This window comes from Rousettus aegyptiacus, unplaced genomic scaffold (genome assembly GCF_014176215.1).
Source record: "Rousettus aegyptiacus isolate mRouAeg1 unplaced genomic scaffold, mRouAeg1.p scaffold_m13_p_8, whole genome shotgun sequence".
In the NCBI taxonomy this organism is placed as follows: domain Eukaryota; kingdom Metazoa; phylum Chordata; class Mammalia; order Chiroptera; family Pteropodidae; genus Rousettus; species Rousettus aegyptiacus.
Window position 1 is genome coordinate 112,091,818 of NW_023416311.1, and position 22,611 is coordinate 112,114,428.

Here is a 22,611-nt window from a genome sequence, read left to right on the forward strand (position 1 = left end):
ACCTGAAGCCAGCTGTCCTTTCCCGCCCCCTCCTCCAGGTCTCTGCAGGTACCAACGGGCCACCCAGGCTGCTACGACCACGTGCCCGGTGCCATGGCGTCAAGGCGCAGCCACGCTCTGAGCTGCTCCCTTGGGAATAAGCCTGTTACGTTTCCTCATTGGTAAGGGGTGAATCGTGCCTCCAAATCCACATGTTGAAGTCCTAAGCCCCAAGACCCCAGGACGTGGCCTCATTTAGAGATCAGGTCTTTACAGAGGTGATCAAGGTAGAATAAGGCCATTAGGGTGGCCCTGAACCAACAATATTGGGGACATTTGGAGACACATGCCCACACGCACAGAGCACCATGCGAACGTAGAGGCAGAATGGGTGACGCTTCGATGAGCCGAGGAGCACCAGGGGCGGCAGAGAGGTACACACTGTGCTCGCCTCCTCCCGCAACCATGAAAACTACAGCCAACCTACAGAACCGCCATCTTTGAGAATCGGCTGAAGTCCAGCTGAACAGACGTCCTGTGACAAGGATGTAAGCAGCAGCCACACGAACACCGGTAGGAGGGGCGGAGAGGCGGGACGGGCTGGTCCCACACCCACGTGTGGCGGTCGAGCATCGGGAGGGCAACCTTGGCTAAGGAAGTCCCCCTGGAGGAGCGAGGGGTCCCAGCCCCACGCCGGGGTTGAGAGACACACAGACTGAAAGTACAGGGATGGAAAAGGTATTTTATGAAAATAAAAACAAACAAAAAGCTGGAGTAGCAATGCTCATACCAAACTAAATAGACTTTAAAACAGAAGCTATAACAGCAGACGAAGAAAGACCCTGTAATCTCACTTCTGGGTATTTACCCGAAGGAACCGTAAACACTACTTCGAAGGGACACGTGAATCCTCACATTCACTGCGGCATTATTTACAATAGCCAAGATGTGGAGGGAACCTGGGTGTCCATCAATGGACGAATGGGTAAAGAGGGGGTGCACACATACAATGGAGTATTACTCAGCTATGAAAAAGAATGAAATCTTTCCACCTGCAGCAACATGGGGAGACCTAGAGGGTATTGTGCTGACGGAGTAAGTCAGATAGAGAAAGACAAACGCCATCCGATTCCATTTACAAGTAGCATCCGAAGAACAAAATAAACAAAACAGAAAAACTCAGATGCAGAGAACATTTTGATAGTTTCTGTGTCAGATGAGAGGGGCTGGGAAGGGTTGGGTGGAGAAGGGGAAGGAATTAAGAAGCACAAATGGGCAGTGACAAAATCATCCCGGGGTGTGAAGTACAGCATAGGGAATATAGTCCACAGTATTAATAGCTATGGCGGCACGTGGGTGCCAGAGTTATTGGCAGTGATCACCCCGTAAATTCTATATACGTCTAATCACTGCATTGCACCTGAAACTAATATGATGTTGTATGCCGACTTTAACTGAAAATTTTTTTAATTGTTATTTTTTTTTAAAGCCACCCCATTGGTGGCATTTTCCTCACAGCAGCTGGAGGGGACAGGTTCTTCCTGCCTGACTGCAGTGGGCCCATGGAGCAGTCCCTTTGCGCTTGGCACCAGATCTCCGTCCTTGGCACCAGATCTGTGACCAGGAGGCCGTGACATGGAGGTGGCGGCGAGTGGGGGAAATGGTGCTGAGGAGGTGACAGGGTGTGACAAAGGGACACTGCCCTCACGACACCGCGCAGCAGCAGCATGCAGTCCAGAGTGGCCAGCCGTGACTCACGCGGTCGCCCAGCCACAGCCAGTGACCAGAGGGAAATCACAGGACAACCAGGATGGTTAATGCTTGGGGTTTGGGTCACCCAGCGGGCGAGGCCAGAGGTGACACCTCGGCCATTCCATGCCCAGCGGGCGAGGCCAGAGGTGACACCTCGGCCATTCCATGCCGGAGGGTCCTGGGCCTTGCCTGGTGGCCTGGGGCCCATTCCTCCACGTCATGATGTAAGGGACAAAGGATTTTCCAGTCTGTTGCGTCCTGGTGCTCGAACAGCCACCAGGGCTTGGGGAAAACTTTTCCCAGCTGAACCCCGCTCCCTCCCGCCGACCGTCCGCCCTCCCCCGCCGCGTGAGTCCCCGGAGCAGACGCGGGTGCGCGAGGCAGCCCCGGGACTGCGGTGAGCATGAGCGGGGACCTCGACGGGTCCCGCTGGGAAACAGCTGGCCTGGTCCCGCTGTGCCTGGGACGCAGAAGCGCCCGCTCCCAGACCTCGGACGCTTCGGGAGAGGCAGGGCCTGGGGCAGAGCGCTCCGCCAGTACTGCCCGCGGTCCGGTCCCGGGAGCGGGTGCGGGGCGCGGCCGCGACTCGTCCCCCGCCCACCCGGGGCGGTGCGGAGGCGGAGCCAGGAGGGCGGGCGCCCCCGACGCGGCAGGGCGGAGCAGGGCGGGCCCCGGCGACAAGATAAGTGCCTGGAGGCCAAGACCGCCCAGCGCAGCGGGACCAGAGCCCGAGCTTCCGCGGACGGCTGGCAGCGGGACCCCAGCGCAGAGCCGCGGCGGGGACGGGCAGGTGAGGCCAGGACATCCCACAGGCGGCGACCTCACCGCAGCGCGTCCTCGCGACGCGCCCTTCGCTCCGTGGACCCCGAAGCTGCAGCCGAGGGGCGCCGCGCTGGGGCAGGAGCCGTCGGGAGGTGCCACGTCCCGCAGACGGCAGCGTCTCCGAAAGTCGCCAAAAGCCCTAGGTGCGCAGCGCGCCACGACAGACGGTGCCATCCGAGACCTTAAGGCGGCCGGTGGCCGAGAGATGTGCGCGCGAGAGGGGGTGCGGGGCCGATGCGCGACCCCCGCCGCCCCTGGCGCGGGCCCCCGTGGGGAGCGGGAAGGAGCGGCTGTCTCTGGTTCGCTGCTGCGCCGGCAGCGCGCGGGCACCCGGGGCGCGCGGCTGGTGGTGGCTGACCCCTCGGTGGCGACCCGGTCGCGGGGCGAGGCGGACCTGGGCGGAGCGGCCCCCAGGTCGATCCGGGGGGTTTTCTCCACCATCGCTCCATCTCGCAAGGTTTTCTGCCTGATTTTGAAGGTGGGGGTGCGGGCGGGGAGTGGCGGGCTCTGTGCTCGCGGCTGATTGCAGGGTCGCACGGGGAGGAGGACAGCCTGTGAGCCAGCTGTGTTTTTCTTTGGGGCGCTGTGAGGACAGACACTTTCTAAGAGGCCAGCGTTTGCTTTCTGTGCTGAAACCTGTTCTCTGAAGCCTGCTCCGGGAGTGGGTGGGCTCACCCCAAATTCCCGGCTTTCCGGGGCAGGTGGGGCTCCGCCCCCGCAAGCGCGTTTGAGAGCCAAGTTTGTGTGTCTACACCTCCGGCCGCTGCGGCTGCGGCTGCGCCCCAGGGCTGAGCAGCTCTCGCTGCCTGGTTTTCGTACATCTCACGAATGCTCTGCTGGGCTTGTCACCCAGGCGAAGGGGCCATGGTGCATAAAATAACTCACGTTGTGAGTTTTTGTTCAAACTTGGGTGCAGCAGAAAGTCCTACCATTGCAGCTGCCATCCTATGCTCCTGCCTCGCCACTGTGCGTGTGCGTGAGTGTGTGCCCGCACGTGCGTGCCAACAGCTGACACCGTGCCGGTGGATCTTAATGCCGGAAGAAGTCTCGTGTGAGGCGCTGGAGGCCGAGTGGGCGCAGCTTGCCCGGGGCGGGGGCTGCGCACTTGCTCGACTCCGCGGTGGCATTGCCCAGGGTTTGCTGATGTGGTTTGGAAACAAGCTCCCTGGTAAAGTGCAGGAGCGTGCGGTCCCTCAGGTACACCGGGACAATGCTCTCGTCTCTGCCCAACCTTTCCCGGTGGGGCGGGCGAGCCCCACGGCCCCAGGTGGCCAGGGACCACGCAGGCCTCCTTGAAGAACCTGCTGCAACCGTTCTTTTTAAACGCTCGATTACCGTGGCCGCTTTGGGTTCTAGAGTAAAGGATGGCTGTGCGCGCTTGTGCAGACTGACTTCAGTGGTTTGAAGAACAAATTACTCCCTGCGGGGGGAGGGGGCGGTGCCCCCTCGCATTACTGCTAGAAGCAAGATTCGCGGTCTCGCAGGCACTGCACCCTGGTGGGAAGGGGGAGGGGAACGGCGAAGGGGGCGGAGCGGGCGCCCGTCCCAAGGTTCCCACGGCTGGTCTCCCCCAGCCCTTGGGAGAACGGGTCATCTCTTGCCGTCCTCAGCCTCAGGTGCGGCGTCTGAGCCCCTCGGAATGTGTTTGTTCTGCCCCTAGAAGGGGCTGCGAGTGCCTGGGACCCCCGTTCTTGCGAGTGGCTCTGGCTGCAAGCTCGCTGCATTCCTGTCTGTGTTCATCTTTCATGCTGGCTGAAGACCGAAGGGAAGCAGATCCTGGGCTCCAGGGCGCCCGTGAGGACAAGCGACCGCCCCGTGGGACCGATGTCTTCCGTGATGGCCCCGGCCAAGGATTCCAACGCCATGTGCCCGAAGGCAGTGGAACTCGTCCTGGTCAAGGAGCAGAATGGGGTGCAGCTCACGAACTCCACCCTCGTCAGCCCCCCGCAGCCCCCCGTGGAGACCCAGGAGCGGGAGACGTGGGGCAAGAAGATCGACTTCCTCCTGTCGGTGATCGGCTTCGCGGTGGACCTGGCCAACGTCTGGCGCTTTCCTTACCTGTGCTACAAAAACGGCGGGGGTGAGTCCCCACCCCACGCGCCCCGTTGAGACCCGTGCATGCTCTGGCAAGACGGCCCGGGTTTCCGACAGCGCTAGCGGCCCGGCGCGCCTGCCATGCCTGGGCCTCCCGGCGGGCACAGCGAGCCCGGGAGAGCGGAAGGCAGGCTTGGCGCTCGGAGGCGCCGTGCACGGCTCACCTCCTTTCCAAAGGTGACTTTCGCTTTGGGGAGAAAGCCCCCAGGGGCCCACAGAAGGGCATCTCTGGCTGGCTCACTACAGTGTCCACCACAAAGGGGGCGGAGCCTGTGAGCTGGGGTTAGCAGACCATGCCCTGAAGATGTGCCAGTCCCCCAACTCTGCTCCCACTGTGCCCCAAACTCAACCTCTCTCAGCACTCGAGGCAGAAAACTCAGACGCAGGGCAGGGCCCCCCAAAATCCAGGCTGGGGAGCTGGGTAAGCTGGTGCTCACGCCCCGCCCCCGTGTCCCGCCCCCACCAGCATCCTGGGTTCGCAGGTTACGCCCCGCCTCCCAGAGGCAGGACTTCGGAAGACGCCTGGGGAGGGGCCCTCAGCATGCCAGAAGTGGGTTGGCGGCCTCTGCCAGCTGAGGGGAGGGGACCAAGGCTTCAGCAGGTGCAGAGGGTGGCCCAGGGACAGGCGGAGCTATGGGGTCTCCCCGCCTCCCTCCCATCCCAGGACAGAGCCGAGGCAGAGGGCCGGCTTTGAAGCTGCGCTCCTGGAGGCAGAGCGGGCCTGGGCTCTGTGCTGGGCGGGGTGCAGCTCCGCGAGCAGCAGGACCCCTGTCAGCTGCAGCCCCAGGGAGGCAGGCTCTGAATTCCGGAGCTGGGATGGGTGATGGGACCACGCGGATCAGAGGTGGCCCAGAGGTCCCAGGGAGTCACAGAGGGGCAGACATTCCCCAGAGGGGCAAGGGGCGGAGGCGGCGGGAAGGGGGAGAGCCTAGGAGCAGAGCCGTGGAGGGCTGGGCCTCGTGCTGTGCTCTGCGGGTGACTCTGTGGCCGGGGCTGGGGGCACACGAGGTCCCACGGGGATGTGTCAGAGCACCGGGGACAGCAGGGCTGGGCATGCTGGGGAGGCTGCGCACCCATGCCTGCGGCCTCCTTCTAGAGGGCAGGCCCGCCGCAAGCTTCAGGGGAAGCAGGGATGGGGCCCGGGGTCACACGGTGTTGGGGACGGCTGAGTCCTCGAGAGCCCCGTGACCATGCCATCCTGTCCCACAGGCGCCTTCCTGGTCCCCTACCTGCTGTTCATGGTCATCGCAGGCATGCCGCTGTTCTACATGGAGCTGGCCCTCGGGCAGTTCAACAGGGAGGGGGCTGCCGGCGTCTGGAAGATCTGCCCGGTCCTCAAAGGTAACAACCAGAGGGGGCCCCAGCTCATCCGGCCCTGCTCTGCGGGAGGGCCACCACATGGCCGCGCGGGTGGCCACGGCATGTGAAACCGGGTCCTGCCAGGAAGGCCCATAATGACAGGGACCCGGGCACAGCCGCCCGCAATCTGTCGGCAGCGTGGTTTTGTCGGCGTGTCGAGATGGCAGATAAGCACGAACCCCCACCCGTCGCCCACTGCCGCCTGTCACCTGCCCCCCTGCCTGTCTGCACTCGTTGGCTGGGGCTGCCTTACAAGCCGCCATGAACAGAGTGGCTTACACAGACGTCGCCTCACAGTTTTGGAGGCTAGAAACCCAAACTCAAGTCTTTGGCGGTTGACGCCCGCGTGGGCATCCGAGAGGCTCCCGGGTCCCCTCCTGGGCTGGCAGAGGAAGGTCTCCCGGTGTGTTCACAGCACCTTCCCCCGCCTGTGGCTCAGGACCCAGACCTCCCTTTCCTAGGGTCTCGCCCTCCCGGCCTAGGGCGCACCCCGCGGCCTCACCTCACCTCGATTTCCTCTGTGAGGACCTGTCTCCAAGTTCAGGCACGTCCCGAGGGGCTGGGGTGGGACACAGCTCAGCTCGCTGTCCATCTGTCATCGTCCACCTGTCTGCATATCATCCGCCTGTCAACCACCTGTCATCTATGAGACACCTACGATCTACCTACCTATCCACCGTTTGTCATCTAGGTATCAGATCTACCACTATTAAACGTTGAGCAAGCGTAAATGAGCTCAGGAGGCCTTGGCTAGAAGTAAATGATGAAGGTTTGGCCGAGGTCTGGGGGCGCGCAGAGTGGGCATCCACAGGGTGTCCAGCATCCCGGAGAAGAGAGGAGCGAGGGGTCAGCCCTGCCACCCACCTCCGGACCGGGCCCGGAGGGTCGTCTGTGCACGGCCGGCGGCCCGGACACGGCGCCAGGCGGCCCGCGTGCGGGAACACCCCTTCCCCGGCCCTGCAGGGGGGTCAGGGCTGCCGGAGGTTGGATGTGCATCTGGGCATCACCGCGGGAGAGCTCAGAGCGCACGTCGCAGGTAAAGCGAGAGTGGCCCCTCCCCGGCCTCCTTGCCTGCGGGGTGCGGGGACTCAGCGGCTCGGCCATGGCAACCCCGGTGACTTCCCCCTGTCCTCGCCCTCTGTAGCCTCTGCACCTATCTACACATATCTACCTGTCCATCTGTCCGTCATCTCCCTGTCCATCCACCTGTCTGTCATTTATCCGTGGATCTCTCTCTCGTCTGTCATCCATGTATTATCTATCATTCACCAATCGTCGATCAATCGACCTGTCAGCTATCTGTCATGTCTATCTGTCTGTCATCTGTCATTTATCTGTCATCTAACTGTCCAGTTACTCATGGGCGCATGAAGCCAGCACGGCTTCGGGGGAGTCCCGGTGGCTGGCCTCCCTGGGGCGCCCCCTGCACCCCGAGAGCCTGGGGGAGGCAGGCACGCACTGTGTCGTCTCCACGCTGGAGACGCGGTCACCGGGGCGGGGGCCTTGGGCAGCTCACCGCTGTCACCGCGTCACAGTGGCTTCCGTCCCAGACCCGTCCACCTCGCTGGGGCCACACCGCGTCCCGGGCGCTGACGGCCCCGGGAGTTCTGGGGTGGGGGCTGCTTGGCCGGGGAAGTGTTGGCCGGCGCCGACATCTGCTTTCACCGGGAACATGGCTGTCACACACCTGGCTCGGGGTTTTCTCAGAGGCGCTCGGAAGGTGATGTTTTCAGGAGGACAGAAGCCCCGGTGGGTGTCACGTGCGCCACGTGGCTGGCTGGGTGGCCGCATGCGCAGATGGCCACTGACCCAGCCTTGGCGGCGAGGCCATCATGCAGCTGCTGAGATCGTCTCCATGGGGAGAAAATCGCCCTCACAGCAACGGAAACGGCGAGACCGGCCAGGCGTGACAGCTCCTCCGGCCGCTGCGTGCTAATGGCCTGCTTGCTGACTCTGGAGGCATTAGCAATGTTTTCCGAGGCCAAATGACTCCAGGCCGCCCTGAGGGGGGGTCCCAGAGCGAGGTCTGGGTACCTCTGGGCTCCGGCGCCCCGTGCCTGGGGTCCCCTGCTGCGATTTGCACTCCGACACGGAGGTGCAGACAAGTCGCTTTGCTCCCCACCCCCCCACCCCCACCGTGCCGCCGTTAGCTCCCAGTGAAGGACTGGGCAGGCTCCGAGGGCGCCAGGCCTCCTCGGCCATGGCGCAGGCGTCGCCTGAGACGCCACGGCATCTGCGCGCCGGCGCAGCGCTGCTGCCCCCGAGGGCAGTGGACTCAAGCTCCCAGTTCGAGCGGCTGCGATCGCTAGGCTCTGCCGGCAGTGTGACAGGTCCCGCGTCTGCCCCCAGCCGCCAGGCCAGTGTGTATGTGGTGCGCCGGCCGCCGCGGCCGCCTGGGCGGGCATCGGGGACCGCGGCCTCCCTCCAGGATGCGGGCTGTGGCGCTTCTCACTCGCCACCCTGCGTTTCCGAGAACCACGGTCTGCCCGGCCGGAGAAGGTCCGCGGTAAGTTTCTCAGGTGACAGGACCCCGTGTCCCCACCTCCCACCAGGGAGCCAAACGCTGAATCAACGTGGAGCCGCCCCCTTCGTGAGTGCCGGCCGCAGGCGAGGGGCTGCGGGAGAGGGGCCCCGGCGCCAGGAGCTGGGGGCCTGCAGAGCTCCACGGCGACTGTCCCCTTGCAGCGAACTACGAACTATGTGTCAGCAAAGGCTTTTCGAGGTTGCAGAACCCCCCGCAGAACCCGGGCTGTGCAGGAAATCTGTCAGCAGCCGCCTCCGGGGCACCGCGCCTCCCCGCAGCCAGAGCGGAGCCCGCGGAGGGCGGGGGGTCGGCAGGCGGCACCCGGCTCGGTGACTGCCTCGCTCCGCGCCCCACGCCGCGTCGGTCCGGCTCTGGAAGCTCGTCTGAGCCGAGGGCTGAGCTGGGGCCGAGGAGGCCACGAAGAAGCGCCAGGTGGCCCCTGTGGGCGGAGTCTCGGCAGGAAGCCCAGGTGGTCCTTGTGGGCGGAGTCTCCACAAGAAGCGGCAGGTGGCCCCTGGGGGCGGAGTCTCGGCCGGAGCCTGGTCACCCATCTCGTCACGAGCCACAGAAAGTCCGCTCCACAGCCGCCGTCCGGGCCTCCGCAGGGGCCGTGCACGTCCAGGACCCGCGAGCAGGGCGCCAACGCGACTTCCACGACGCCGGCGGCTTAACGCCGGCCGAGCTGCGGTCCTCGCAGGCGACGACGGCCTCTGCTCCGGCCCCGCGGCCTCCGCGGGATGCCCGGGTCCCAGGAGATCTCATCACTCGTTAGATTAAAGGAGGCAAACCGTGCCTTTCTGGGTCCCGACACACACGCCTTCGCTTCTCTCCTGTTCGTAAAATCATAAATTAGTAACAACTGTATTTCACATGCCATGAAATACGGGTAACACATGATAAGTGGGGGCATCGTTGAAAAGCCCCCAATAATCCCTACGGAGCAAAAAGACCAGCCTGCGGCTCGGAGAGGGCCCGGCGCACCGGGGCCACTGTGGGAGGAGTCTCAGGGCGGTCCCTCTTTCCCCGACCCTCGCCGGTCCGAGCATGCGCGCACACGGCAGCCGGACACCAGAGACAGCCACAGCGACCGGGGAGGGGCGCTGCCGACCCTCGCGGACTCGGGGGCTCTCCCCAGAAACGCCGTCCTACAGCTCGCGTCCTGGGGACGCCAGGCCCCTGACGCCCCGGAGTGAGCTGGCCGTGGGGGTGGCGGAGGGGGCGACTGTCATGCTCCCCGAAGGCCTAGGGTGCTCCTTTCACGGGAGCCCAAGTAATCGCCACCAACACCCCACCTTCTGTACTCCGTGGGGGCACCCCACTCCAGATCGTTGAATGGAACATAATTCTATGGTATTTTGTGGTCAGCAGCATTTTAGTGTGATTTAAAAAAGAATTTGAAATTCCTTAAATTTATACTTTTGTATAACACACAAGGTTATAGAAAAATATTAAGAAAAATCAAAATTTAAGAAAATTGACATTAAGAGCTGTGGTTGAAATTCCATTGGCCCTGAGCTCCCTGACATAGACGAACACACATTCTCACCAGAGGGGCCAGAGGGGACCGAGCCCGCCGTCCCCTTGGCAGAGGGCTTCGTGTGGCAGGAAGTGGTGAAGGACGTGCACCCAGCGGCTTTAGTTAGCGTCCATGGTGAGGTAGTGAACAGCGGTCATCAGACATTCTCATGGCAAGAGGAAGTGGGGTGGCAGTTGGCCGGGTCCTAAGTGACGGCAAGGAGGTGCTGGGCGAAGGTGGCCCAGGCCCGTGGCTTCTAAGACCCTGCGGTCCTGAAGGGCAGCTCTTGGAGTGACCCAACGAACTCGAGAGAATCTTTTCCTTCACTCGGCAATGGTGGCTGCCGGAGAGCAGCAGGGGGCGCTCGGGGCTGGTGTGCTGGCTGCAGATGGGGAGCCCATGGGCTCCAGGAGCCGCGCCGGCCTGCGGGGACCTCATCACTCCGTTGTGAAGGTCGAGAAATCTGTCCGGCCCAGGTGGAAGGCTGAGCGCACAGCCGGGGCTCTAGGAGGACCAGAGACACCGTCGGCTCCTCCTGCAGACACTGGATTTGGATCTGCGGTCGGGTTTGACCAAAGGCTCCTCGAGCTCCCAAAGTTCCAAGCTGAGGGTTTGGTACGCAGAGTCTCAGGTCAAGCACGTAAAGGCGGCCCACCACCAGGGGAGCCTTCCATGGTGGCTTCCCATGAGCATGTCCTGTGACAACGTGGCTGGCCGACCGCCTGACTTCGGGCCGCGCGGCCGCCTCAGCTGGCTCACCGTAAATCCCCGCCCGGCCTCTCCCTGAAAGGAACTCAGTGGAACTGCAGTGTGGGGTTGTTGACTGCTGACGAGTTTTCACGGAAGACCTTCCGCAGGAAATGTTTCGTTCAATTGTCACCGCCTCTGAGCCCGCTCTCCAGCGGGGTCTCTGCAGGGCCTACGCGTCGCCCGATGCTGGCTCTGTCTGGGGTACCTGCGCAGATAAATTTGGGTGCCTCTAGTGTTGCCTTTAAGGGAGGAAGAGCACTTGGACAAAGCGCCCTGAACACGAACAGAGCTTCTCCCAAGGTTTACGCCCGTGAAAAACAAAGCCAGCCACTCCCTGCGGAAGTCGCCGTGGGGGCTGGCTCCTGCCCCACCACAGTGGGCAGGGTGGCATGGCGCTTCGCAGGCTTTTAACAAAGAGCGCTAAGGTCCTCGCCCAAGCGAGTCCGATCCGCAGAGCTGCGAAGGACGGTTGAGACGCGGAGAACAACATGGAGCTCGGCGACGTGAACCGCGGCGGGGACGTGGAGGCGCTTGCCCCGCGCTGAGGGTGGCGGCCCTCCTCGCCCCGGGGACAACCGCCAGACGCCTGTGCCCACCGGGCGGGCCGACAAACGCCACCAACTGCCCGCCCTGCTCTTCCGCTGCAGTTCACCAGGAGTCCCTCAAAACTAACCCCGAACTCCAGGTTTTGTGGCCCTGGGTGGTCCTGGGTGGCTTCAATGGCTCTGGGTACCTATGAATGAGCCCGGATGACTCAGTTTGCCATGGGTAGCCTTGGGGTGGCATGAGTAGCCGTGGGTGACCCTAGGTGACTCTGGGCATCCCTGGGTTAGCCCTGGTGGGCATGGGTGGTCTTCGATGCCCTCGACGGTCCCGGATGAGCCTTGATGGCTGTGGGTGGCTGTGCAGGACCCTAGCTGTCCTTTAGTGACTATTGGTAACTGGATGGCTCTAAGTGTCTCTAGGTGACTCTGGGAGTCCCTGGGTGACCCCGGGTGGCCCTAAATGTTTCCAAGTGACCCCGAATGGCTTTGAGTGGCCTCTGTTGACAGTTGGTGGTGCTTTGTATCTCTGGGTGTCCCTAGATGACCTGGGCGGCCATGGGTGGCAGTGGATGTCTCGTTGGGTCCCAAACGGAGAGACACCGAGGCTGCAGCAGGAAGCAGCGCTTCTCGATGCCGGCACTGGCTCGGCGGAGTCCCGGCTCCGAGTGTGACAGACAGGCAGTTTTACACAGTCTTGTCATCCCTCCACAGCTGCCGAGATCAGGAAGGACGTTGGGTGGTTGGCAAGCCATGAATCTACATGTGAGCAGGGGAGTCCTTGAGGCGGGGCGAGGGCGGTCAGGAGTGAGCGTGTTTGAGCAGGAAATGGCCAGGGGGTCGGGCTGCCACAGGTGCGTCTGAGATCCCTGGATAACTCTGGGGGGGGGGTCCCACGGTGACCCAGAGTGGCCCTGGGTGGCCTTAAGTGAGCCTGGATGATCCTGTGTCATCCCGAGTGGCTTTGAATGGCAGTGGATAGCCACGGATGGCCCTTAGTCACCCGTATGTCTGTGGGTGACTTGGTTCTACCAGGTGGCCCCGGATCTCCCTGCTGGCTCCAAGTGGAACCCCAGACAGTCGTCCGTGGCCCGGGTGGCCTTTGCGGCCCCGGACATCCCTCAGAGACACTCCGAGTGTCACTGGGCGTCAGTGGCCACCGCTGGTTTGGGGAGGGGCCCGCTCCGGTCCCCACATGTGGCATCGGCCTCCGCTTCTCTGTCCCCTGTGCTCACGGGCATGGCCCAGTGCTCAGGTGGAGGCGAACGTGGCACAGGGTGGCGACATCTCCCATGGGCACAGGGAGGGCACCCCGTGGACGCGGCCATGCCGTCCCCCAGGCGTGGGGACGGGGGGGGGGGCGCCCCGTGGACGCGGCCATGCTGTCCCGCAGGCGGGGGGGGGGGGGGGGGGGGGGGGGGAGGCGCCCTGTGGACACAGCTATGCCGTCCCCCAGGCGTGGGCTTCACGGTCATCCTCATCTCGCTGTACGTCGGCTTCTTCTACAACGTCATCATCGCCTGGGCGCTGCACTACCTCTTCTCGTCCTTCGCGGTGGCCCTGCCCTGGACCCACTGCAACAACACCTGGAACAGCGCCGGCTGCGTGGACGACCCCGCGGGCAACGCCAGCGGCCGCCCCGGCCTCAACCACAGCTTCCGGACCACGCCGGCCGCCGAGTACTTCGAGTAAGTGGGCGTCTGCGCCCGGCCCGGCGCCCCTGTGTCTGCCCGGGTGGGGGAGGGGGGGTGGGGGGTACGGCGGACGCAGAGGCAGCCCCCGTCGCGCACGTGGGGCTCGGCCCCCACTGCCTCGCAGGTGTGAGGGCCCTGGCCTTGCCCTGTGCCCCCGCTCTGTCCCCTGGGGTTCCCGTGGGCAAGTCGCGTTCCGTGGCCCAGCACGGCTGGGAGGTGGCCCCTCGGAGGACAATCCCCTCCCCACGGCTGCCAGAGCGCCTCCCAGCAGCGCCGGGGCGGGGCGGGGGAAGCTGGCGAGGCGCCACACCCGCGGGGAGACGCCCGGGGCTGCAGCTTCGCCTGCGCAGGGGTCCGGGCTCGGCCTTCTTGGTCAGTCACCTGCCCGTCCTCTGCCCGTAAGCCAGGCCCAGCCCCCTGCAGGAAAGGCGTCTTCCTGCCTCGCTAAACACACCTATCTACAGGTGCCCGTTTGCCCGCTGTCCACGAGATGCCCTCCCCGTCTTACAAACGCTCTGGTTTGCTCATGGGTCCCTCCGCGGGCCGCGTGTCCAGTGGCCTTCCCAGTGGCCTGCTCCTCCCCAGCCAGGCCCTCAGCATTCTTCGCCGCGTGGCCTGCGGCGTGCAGGCGGGTCCCTGTCCTCTCACCTGGTCTCTGGGTCTTGCCCCGCCCTGTGCCCGCGCCCGGCCCCGCCTTCTCAGGCCTGACGCAGGGTGGGGGGAGGCGTGGAGGGGCCCCCAGGGGCACTGGGCGTGGTCACAGCGTCACTGGGGAGGCCGTGCGTGAGGCCGCCTGGGTCGGGCAGTGGGAAGTGTCTGAGGACCGAGACAGAGGTCCCTGGATGGGACAGTCGGGCTGGCCGCGAGACCACCTGCCAGGTGGAGGGAGACCCCCAAGCGGGGGGGGGGGGGGGCGGTGAGGTTCGTCTCCGGAGGGGCGGGGAGGAGAGCCGCCTGCACCTGCCGCGTCCCTTGCGCCTGACGGGAGGGCCCGGGGCGGCCGTGGCCGGAGGAAGGAGGCTGGCGGGGCCCAGCGCGCGCTGGACGCGGCGCGGAGGCGGCCGGGACAGACAGATCCGCGCGAACAGGCGCGGAGACCGGGACAGACAGACCCGCCCCGCGAAGAGGGTTTCGTCAGGCCTAGGGGCGAAAAACGCCGAGCGCCAGTGCTCGCCGCCGGTTCGCTCGCGTCCGCGTCGCCCAGGCGCAGCGGCGCCTCGCAAGCGGCCGAGGCGGGTCCCTCGCCCGGGCGGAGATGGCTGTGGCGAGAGCCTGAGAGGGGCGCGGCCACCTCCGCCACACGGAGGGACGTTCGGAGGCAGCCCGCGCTGCGGGTGGTGGTAATTTATCATGTCGTCAGCAAAACGGCGGCCACGGTTCCCAGCTGTCGCGTCTTCTCCCACTTCCAAGTGGATTTCGCTGCCGCTCGCCACTGGGAAGGCTCGCGAGTCGGGGTCGGTGCCGGTGGCCCGGGTGGGGAGCGGCTTGCCTTCGTTTGGCAGGCGTAGGAAGAGTTCGTTTATCCACCTGATTTTCAGAAAAGAAAATCAGAGGGAAAAAACACTGATCACTCCAGTGATTTTTGACTAAGAATGCTAGAAAGAAAAAATGCAAGTGATGCACGACTTTAAAACTTCAGGCTGGCGGAGCGTCTCTGAAACTCTGCGGTCTGGACGAGAGAGGCAGAGGCGGAAGGGCGGCCAGACCCTCTGCCTCGCGAGGGGACAGTCGGCATGAGCCGCCGCTGGGACCAGGGCGGGCGCCTGGGGGTTTGCAAGGACGTCACAGACCACGGATGATGGGGCCCTGGCGCTCGTCCCCAAGCTCTTCGCGGGTGCCCGTCCTCGCAACGGTGGCCGGGCTTCCTCGAGGCAGGTCCCTGCGGACCGCTGTGGGGAGGGTGGCTTGTTCCCGCCGCAGAGCGCCCCGAAGGCTCGGGCGGCTGCAGCCACTGCAGTGGAAGACGCTGCATCCTCCAGCGTGGCCTAGGGCGCCGTCGCTGGCCACCGAGGGACTCCAACCCCCGTGTACACGGAGAGTCAGGGGACGCGTGGATTTGACGGCTGGCTCGTCGGCCGGGCGGATCTGGAAGGGTCCCGCAGGAACCCTTGGGCTGGGCGAGAAGGTCCGCCGCTGGCCAGCGGGCAGCACCCACGCCCAGCGGGGCTGAGGCGGCGGCTCTCCCTGCTCCACGGGCTCTGAGCAGAACTGCCCAGGCCACGTGGGAGGGCCCGCCCGCTCCCAAGGCCTCCGGCCGCCGTCCTGCTGGAGCTTCCTCGGGCAGCAAGCAGCCCACGGAGGGGGACGGAAGTGGCTTCCGCGGACAAATGAATGGGAGCCGTCACGATGCAGGTGGCTCCAGCCAGGTGACAACGCGGCCTGGAGACTGGAGAGTGAGAAATGGCTAAGCCGTGGCGTTCCCTTTGCTTCCCTTCCTCTTACCTGATACTTGTCTTGGCACTCGTCTCTAATCTCCCGCCTCGTGGAGTCCCCGGTCCTCACCCGGAAGCCCTTTCCCAGGAGGCCCTGTGCTCGCTGCCCCAGCTCCAGCTGCAGCCCCCGCTGGCCCCACGTGACGAAGGACTGCAGGCTCAGAGCAGGGACCAGAATGCCACGGCTGTGACTGCAGAGTGGCGAGACGCTGCCGTGAACACACCTGACGGAAACGCGGTCCGAGCCGGGGAAGGGCGGGCGGGCTTTGAAGCCCCCGGTTAGGCCCACGCAGCTCCGAGCGGTTTCAAGTGCCCCTCCGCAGACACCCGCCCATCCCGCCTCCTTCCTCGCGTAGCTGAGGCGGCGTCGCGCGGAACGGCGCAGGTTTGCCTCCCAGAGGCTGCCTTAGCGCCTCCTGCTGAATGGGATACGTCGCGTCTTCATTTTCACTCAGGCCGAAGCACTCCCTGCTCCGCCCGGTGGTTATTCTTTGACTCGTGGGAGACTTTTGGAGAGTCGTTTAATTTGGAAATACTTGGAAGTTTTCTTGAGTTGAACTCTGATTTGGCGAGATGAGGGACTTATAGAACTTCGTTATTTCAAAATATACTGAGGCTCGTTTTATGGCTTACTATGTGGCTGAGCCCTGTGTGCCTAAAAGGAGCGTGTGCCCTGCCGTTGCTGGGCAGAGAGCTGTGTGTCAGCCGGCCGATGGCTGCTCCCGGTGGCCGCTCCCGGTGGCCGTTCCCGGTGGACGAGCCTGTTTCTCCGCACAGTTCGGCCGGCGTTTGCTTCCTTCGTGCATTCCGAAGCCCCGTCCCGGCGGACGTATGTTTGTGAACTTCGGCTCTCTGAACGGACCCCATTGTCATTATGAAACGTCCCTCTGGCAGCGTTCCCCGTTCCGGAATCGGGTTTGTCTGATGCTGGTGTGGTCGCCCAAGCTTTCCCGCGAGGGCCGTGGGCACGGGGCCCCTCTCCCTCCCGTGCGCCTCCGGCCTGAACAGTGGCAGGCAGAGCGTGCGTCTCGCGGGTGGCACGGAGCTGGCTCCTGCGTTTTCGTTCCGTGAGACGCGCTCTTTCGATTCGTCTCCAGCCAGTAATTGTCAGTGTGGTTGGGGCTGGGCCTTTCGTGGAGCTCTCTGTTCCTGTTTGGCCGTCTCGTCTTTGTTTCTTGTTTTCGCTGTTTATTCTTTCTTTCGAATTAATTTTAGGCTTTATCTCCTCCATTGGCTAATTAGCTACAGCTCTCTGTTCTAACTTTGAGTGGCTGTTACAGGGTTACAACCTCCATCCTTAGCTAGTCGTAGACTACCTTCGAATGACATCGCACAGCTTTGAGTGACATCACGCCGCTGCAGGTGACGTCACGCCACTCCACGTGACGTCACGCCGCTCCACGTGACGTCACGCCACTTCACGTGACATCACGCCGCCGCCCATAAGAGCCGTGTACACTTACAGCCCCACTTCCCCTGCGTGTCCTTTGAGTCATCGTCCTCAGAGATTCTGTTTGTGCGCTATGTTACAAACGCCACCACACGTAGCTAGTGTTTTTCTTGAAACAGTTCCATTTTAAATACACTTACAACAGGAAGAAGCTTTCTGTTGACACACAGCCACCGTTTCGTGGGTCCCTGCCACCTGCAAACCTCGCTGAGCATTTCTCACGGTGCACGCCTGCTGGAAATGAGTTCTCATGGCTTTGGTTTCCGCGAAAAGAATCTTGCCTCCTTGTGGGGGGACGCTCTGGATTGTGGTCAACTATCCGCAGCGTAAAGCTCACCATTTTAACCATTTTAAGTGCACGGCTTGGGGCACCGAATGCACTCGTGGTGTGGGGCACCATCAGCCGCCCCCCGTCTCAAGAATCTTCTCGTCTTCTCAAATCGAACCTCCGTCCCCGTTGAGCCCTCGCTCCCCTGCCCTCCCCCGCCCTGGCTCCGCTCACCGGCGCCAGAGGCAGGAGGCGCGGAGACGCGGCCGACTGGCTGCCTCGTCCATTCGTTATTTAAATAAGTTGAACGTTTTTATTAAAAACCCATCGCCTAAGCCAGGGTCTTGAGGATTTGCTGCTACGGTTACACCCAAGAGTTTCACACTCCCGGCTCTTACGGTCAGCCTTTCAGCCACTGGGTGAATTTCCGCATTCAGCGTGCGGAAGCTGTGGCTCGGTCGTCTTCCGGGGCTGGTTGTGTTTTCCTGCTTCTTGTCAGAGCTGTCGTTTTGTCTCTGCTAGACTCGATGAGCCCTGTTCGCAGGGACGTAGATTTCGGGGGGCTCCTCGCTCTGGCAGGAGGCTAGTTTTCTCCGTTTGGGTTTTGTTGACTTGTGTCTGGGCAGCCTGTGCTTCAGGAAAGGTGTGTCTGCTCTGCTGCGGGCCTCCCAGGACCCACCAGGCTCCCCGCGTGACCGGCCGGCCGCCCGCTCCATGGTCCTCGGCCCCGTGTGAGCTCTGGGGCCTGCGGAGCCTCACCCCGTGGCAGGGTGGAGGTGCCACACCTTTGCCAAGGTCGGCGACACCCCAAGCCACCGCCGCTCGGTCCTCCAGACCGCGTTCTGTGTTTCAGCCCAAACCGCCGTACCCAGCCACCTCCGCCGTCCCTCGGGAAGTGTGGCCCCTGCCTGCGCCCCACGGCGTCCTGTCGTGACCGTGTGGCCGTGCCGTGCAATGCCGGCGCGTGCCGGCCCCCCTCTGCGGCTGACAGCATCTGCGGGGTCCTGTCCTCTGAGCGGTCTGTGGGATTCAGACAACTTCACACAAGAGGAATGTTTGGTCTTGGGGAGAAGTGACAAGGTGCTAGCTCCATATGCTGCTGGAAACGTCTAAGGCGAAACCGGAGCACGGGGTGTCCTGGGGGCAGCTTCGTGAGCAAGTCCCTGAGGAGAGCCAGGCGCTTCCTCCGAGCTAGGCCCTTGGGCCTGGAGGTGGACACTCCTGTGGGCCCTCATGCTCCTTTCCCAGGCAGACAGGTAGATGGCCATCTGCCGCCAGGTGGAGGTGTGACCGTGCACGTGTGTGCGAGGCGTGGCAAGGCTGCCCAGGTGCGGCTGGGCTGCACGGAGGGGTCAGGGTCCCCCGCGGCCACCTTTCAGCCCTGTGGCCCCAGTCCACAGCGCGACTGGCCCGAGGCGGCGGCTCTTGTTGGTGAGAAGAGGTTCTAGGTGACGAGGCCTAGCTGGGGGCTGTGGCGGGAGACATGCAGCGGGGGCCGAGGTGGGGAGAAAGGAGGGGCAGCTGCTGGAAGGCGGGCCCAGGTGATGGGGGCCCCCAAGGAGGGCAGACCCCGGGTGAGGGGGGCCAGGGCGAGGAGGGCCCCGAGGAGGGCAGACCCCGGGTGAGGGGGGCCCCGTCTCAGTGTGCCTCCATGCCCGGCCCCATCACGGCCTTCCAGGTGGGGCCTCTGGGCTTGCAGCCAGTCCTCGCTGCTGTGGTGAGGGGCAGAGCGGCTCTCTGCCAACTCGCTGTCCCGGCGGGTCATGGGCGGGAGGCGGCGGCGCTCCAGGACCCCCTCCCCCTGCAGGCGCGGGGTGCTGCACCTGCACGAGAGCCGCGGCCTGGACGACCTGGGCCCCCCGCGCTGGCAGCTCACAGCCTGCCTGCTGCTGGTCGTCGTCTTGCTGTACTTCAGCCTGTGGAAGGGCGTGAGGACTTCCGGGAAGGTGAGGCCAAAGCCGCGGGGGCGGGGTGGGCGCGGCCGTGGTTGTTGGGGGGATGGGGGCTGCGGTTGTTGGGTGGATGGGGCCGCGGTTGTTGGGGGGATGGGGCCGGGGTTGTTGGGGGCACCGGGCCATAGTCGGTTGGGGGCTGGACGGGGCCGCGGGCGCTCAGTGGGGAGGTCGGCGCGCGGCCCTGGCTGAGGAGCGCCCTGAGGGGAAGTGCCCAGGGCAGAGTGTGCGGCGTGCAGTCGAGCACGGCATAAACTGTTTGCGATGAAGGTGTTTCGGTCACCGTGGGCCAGCAAAGCGATGCAGAGCGGGCCGTGTCCCCCGCCTGTGCCAACACGCACGGCGCCGAGGCAGCGCGGGGACCTCTCGGTCGCGATGGGTGCCCCCCCCCAGCCCAGGGCTCCTCTGCGACACACTCGCCGCCAGTGAAATCCGCTCCCATCTCACTCACCAGAAACCGGCCTCAGCCTCCTACGCCTGCTGCGACAGGCCAAACGGCAGCAGGAATGTCACGTCCCTGCCAAACGGCCTGTCCTGGTCTAATCCCCCGGAGTCGCACAGCGCAGACGGCCTCGCCCCAGCCGGCATTTGCTGAGCTGGCGTCCTGTGACCGTTAGGGGTGTGGGGATTCCCAGAGGCCACCCCTCCCTCAGCACCAGCCGTCAGGGTGACCTCGCGCCCCGGCCCCGGCCCCGGCCCCGGCCGCCCGGGCAGCCCGTGCCGCCGTCCTCTCCCCAGGTCGTGTGGATCACGGCCACCATGCCCTACGTGGTGCTGTTCGCCCTGCTCCTGCGAGGCATCACTCTGCCCGGCGCCGTGGACGGCATCAAAGCGTACCTGAGCGTGGACTTCCACCGGCTCCGCGAGGCGTCCGTGAGTATGCCGGCCGCACGTGGCCCGCGGTCCCCGCGGGCTGGCAGGCGCGGTGCCAGGGAGCCCCCCGAGTTCGGGGGCAGGAGACCCCAACGGCAGCGCCCTGCCAGGAGGCCACACTGCGCGGCGAGTCCAGCGGACGCGGGGCGCCGCGCCCGCCGGCAGAGTGAGGAGGGGTCACGTGGGCACAGCGGGGCCCTGCACGGCGGTCGGAAGGACGTTGCGGAGTGGGCCACCCGCTGGGTCTCTGCAGGAATAGGGGGGCCACGCTGCGCGTCGCCCTCTCGTGCCCGCGCACCTGCGTCCTGGGGGAAGGCTGCGGGCTGCCCGTGCGCGCGCGGCTCGGTCACGCATGCCGCCCTGAGCCCCGGCTCCCCGCGCGTCGGCCAGGCCTGGCTGAGACCCGCCAGCATTGCCGGAACCGGGGCTCCCCCCACCCTGGAAGCGGGTCCTCCATGGCAGAGCGCACCTGCTGCCCACCGCACGGGGGGTCCAGACCGCAGTCAGATTCCTGCCGCAACTCACAGCCGCTCTGGGTTAAAAACGAACCGCGCCCCCTGCCCACACCCCAGCCACCCAGGGTCGCCATGGCGACACTTCTGGAGAGAGGGGGCGTGGCCAGCCGTGGGAGAGGGGTCTCCCGAGGAAGAGAGAGGAGCGGCCACTGGCGGGTGGTGGGGGGTGAGGAGAGGGGCACTTTTTAAAAGGTTGGAAGCCCAGAGGGACTGGACGGACGGGCGGCGGGCGCCTGCGGCCACCACGGGGCCCGAGCCGCTGTGGACGCGCGGCCTGCGGTTGGAAGGTGGCCGCCGCGGCCGCTTGGTCACCAGACATGGGGTGCACCAGGGACTCGGGAAAAGAAGCCCCGCGGCAGGACCGGGAAGGGACAGGGGAGCAGGGAGGGGCTCGGGCCCCAGGGAGCCCCCGAGGGGAAGGAGCTGCGGGCGGGAGGCCGGAGGCGCCTCCACGGACGCCTCGAAGCCCGAGGCAAGGGCAGCGGCGAGCGGGCGTTGGCGGGGCGCTGACCCGGTGCCCGCGGGAGGACAGGCGGCGAGGCCGGGGTAGCAGAGGTGTGTTCGGGGCGCGGAGGCGGAGGGAGCTGTGGGGTACAGCGGGGATGCAGCCGGCCGGGACCTCGACGCGCGTAACTAATTAACTGCTCAGCGCGCGTTCACGCGGACACGGGCACGGCGATCCGGGGCGTCCGCAGCACGGCAGAGGCGCGGCCCCTTCCAGCCAGCCACGCGGGAAGCCGTGTCCCCGAGGCGGCATTTGTCCCTGAAAGTGGCCAGTTGCTCCCTGCCCCTAACGGGGCGCCCGGGCTGCGGGCCCACAGGCACCTGAGAGTGGCGTCTCGCCCCGGCTGCAGGTTTGGATTGACGCTGCCACCCAGATATGCTTCTCGCTGGGCGTGGGGTTCGGGGTGCTCATCGCCTTCTCCAGTTACAACGAATTCACCAACAACTGCTACAGGTAGATGCTGAGCACCATGGCGAGGGGCGAGAGGGAGGCTGCAGGTCACTGGGCGAGGCGTCACAGGGGTCCCCGGATGAAGCGGGGGCGGGCGTCACAGGGGGTCCCATGATGAAGAGGGGGCGGGCATCACAGGGGGTCCCCGGATGAAGCGGGGGCGGGCGCCGCAGGGGGTCCCCGGATGAAGCGGGGGCGGTAAGCTGTGTGTGAATCTCTGAGCCAAATGCTTCTTAGGTGGAAATTATGAGAGAAGCTGCGGGCAAAGCGTGGCAGTTGCCTTCAGGAAAGGGATGAAACGTGGGAAGGGGTGTCGCCTCCCCCCCCCCACTCCCGCAAGGAAGTCCCCTGGGGTTCCCAATGCAGCATAACCCCGCCCCCAGGCCCTGCCTTGCCTCACCTTGTCCCCGCCCCCTCCAGACCCCTGCGCCGGCCAGTTCTCGCAGAGCTCTGGCAGGGTCAGCCTCTCCCCTGACCCCCCTGAGGAAGCACCCACGAATCCACGGAGCCTGGGTCCGGGGGCTGTCCCAGACGCTGCGCAGAGGCGCCCCGGTGGCGGGGCCCGAGACAGGCGAGGACGTGGCAGCGGCGGCCCCCAGCGCTGACGGCAGCTCGGCTGTGCCGCCCGGCCCAGAATGCCCTGGGCGACCCTCCGCTGCCTGCCGAACCCAGAGCCCGGCTAGAAACAGGAGCAGACTTTGATCTGCGACCTGCTCTGCCAGACCGTCTCAGGTCGTTCATGTTTTCACACCCTGAGAACGAAAAGCAGTAAAAATACAACATACGTGCAGCAAAACGGCCAGAGGGGCTGCGGCCGGGGTCCCACAGCATGTCCTGACACAGCCCTGCACAGCCCCGCTGTACCCCGGGCCTGGGCACTCCGGGGCGTCCCTCCGCGGGCGCTGCCCTGCTCTGCCCAGCCCTGAGTGGGGTCTGAGACCAGCAGCTCCGGCCACCAGGGGCAGCTGGGAAAGGCACCATCTGTCCCGCCTCCCACAGAACCTGCATTCTAACAAGATCCCCCCCCCCACCAGCCACTCCCAGCGTGAGCGGGGCCCCCCAAGGCCATAGATTCTGCCCACCCAGAGCCCCCACATTGCTGGTGGGAACTGTCGCACCTTCGGCACTGAGTCG

The 22,611-nt window shown here is 64.9% G+C and overlaps 1 protein-coding gene across 1 annotated transcript in view; it reads left to right on the forward strand.

Annotated features, from left to right (window-relative positions):
* Positions 1 to 4,315: 4,315 nt before the first annotated feature.
* The window catches only part of SLC6A3 (solute carrier family 6 member 3), a 32,704-nt gene continuing 14,408 nt past the window's right edge, over positions 4,316 to 22,611 (forward strand). Inside the window, exons 1-6 of the mRNA XM_016124658.2 lie at positions 4,316 to 4,633; positions 5,857 to 5,988; positions 12,795 to 13,026; positions 18,990 to 19,128; positions 19,873 to 20,007; positions 21,377 to 21,480. Of these exons, the coding sequence (XP_015980144.2) occupies positions 4,378 to 4,633; positions 5,857 to 5,988; positions 12,795 to 13,026; positions 18,990 to 19,128; positions 19,873 to 20,007; positions 21,377 to 21,480 (998 nt within the window). The 5' untranslated portion in view covers positions 4,316 to 4,377. The remainder of the gene's footprint in view (positions 4,634 to 5,856; positions 5,989 to 12,794; positions 13,027 to 18,989; positions 19,129 to 19,872; positions 20,008 to 21,376; positions 21,481 to 22,611) is intronic.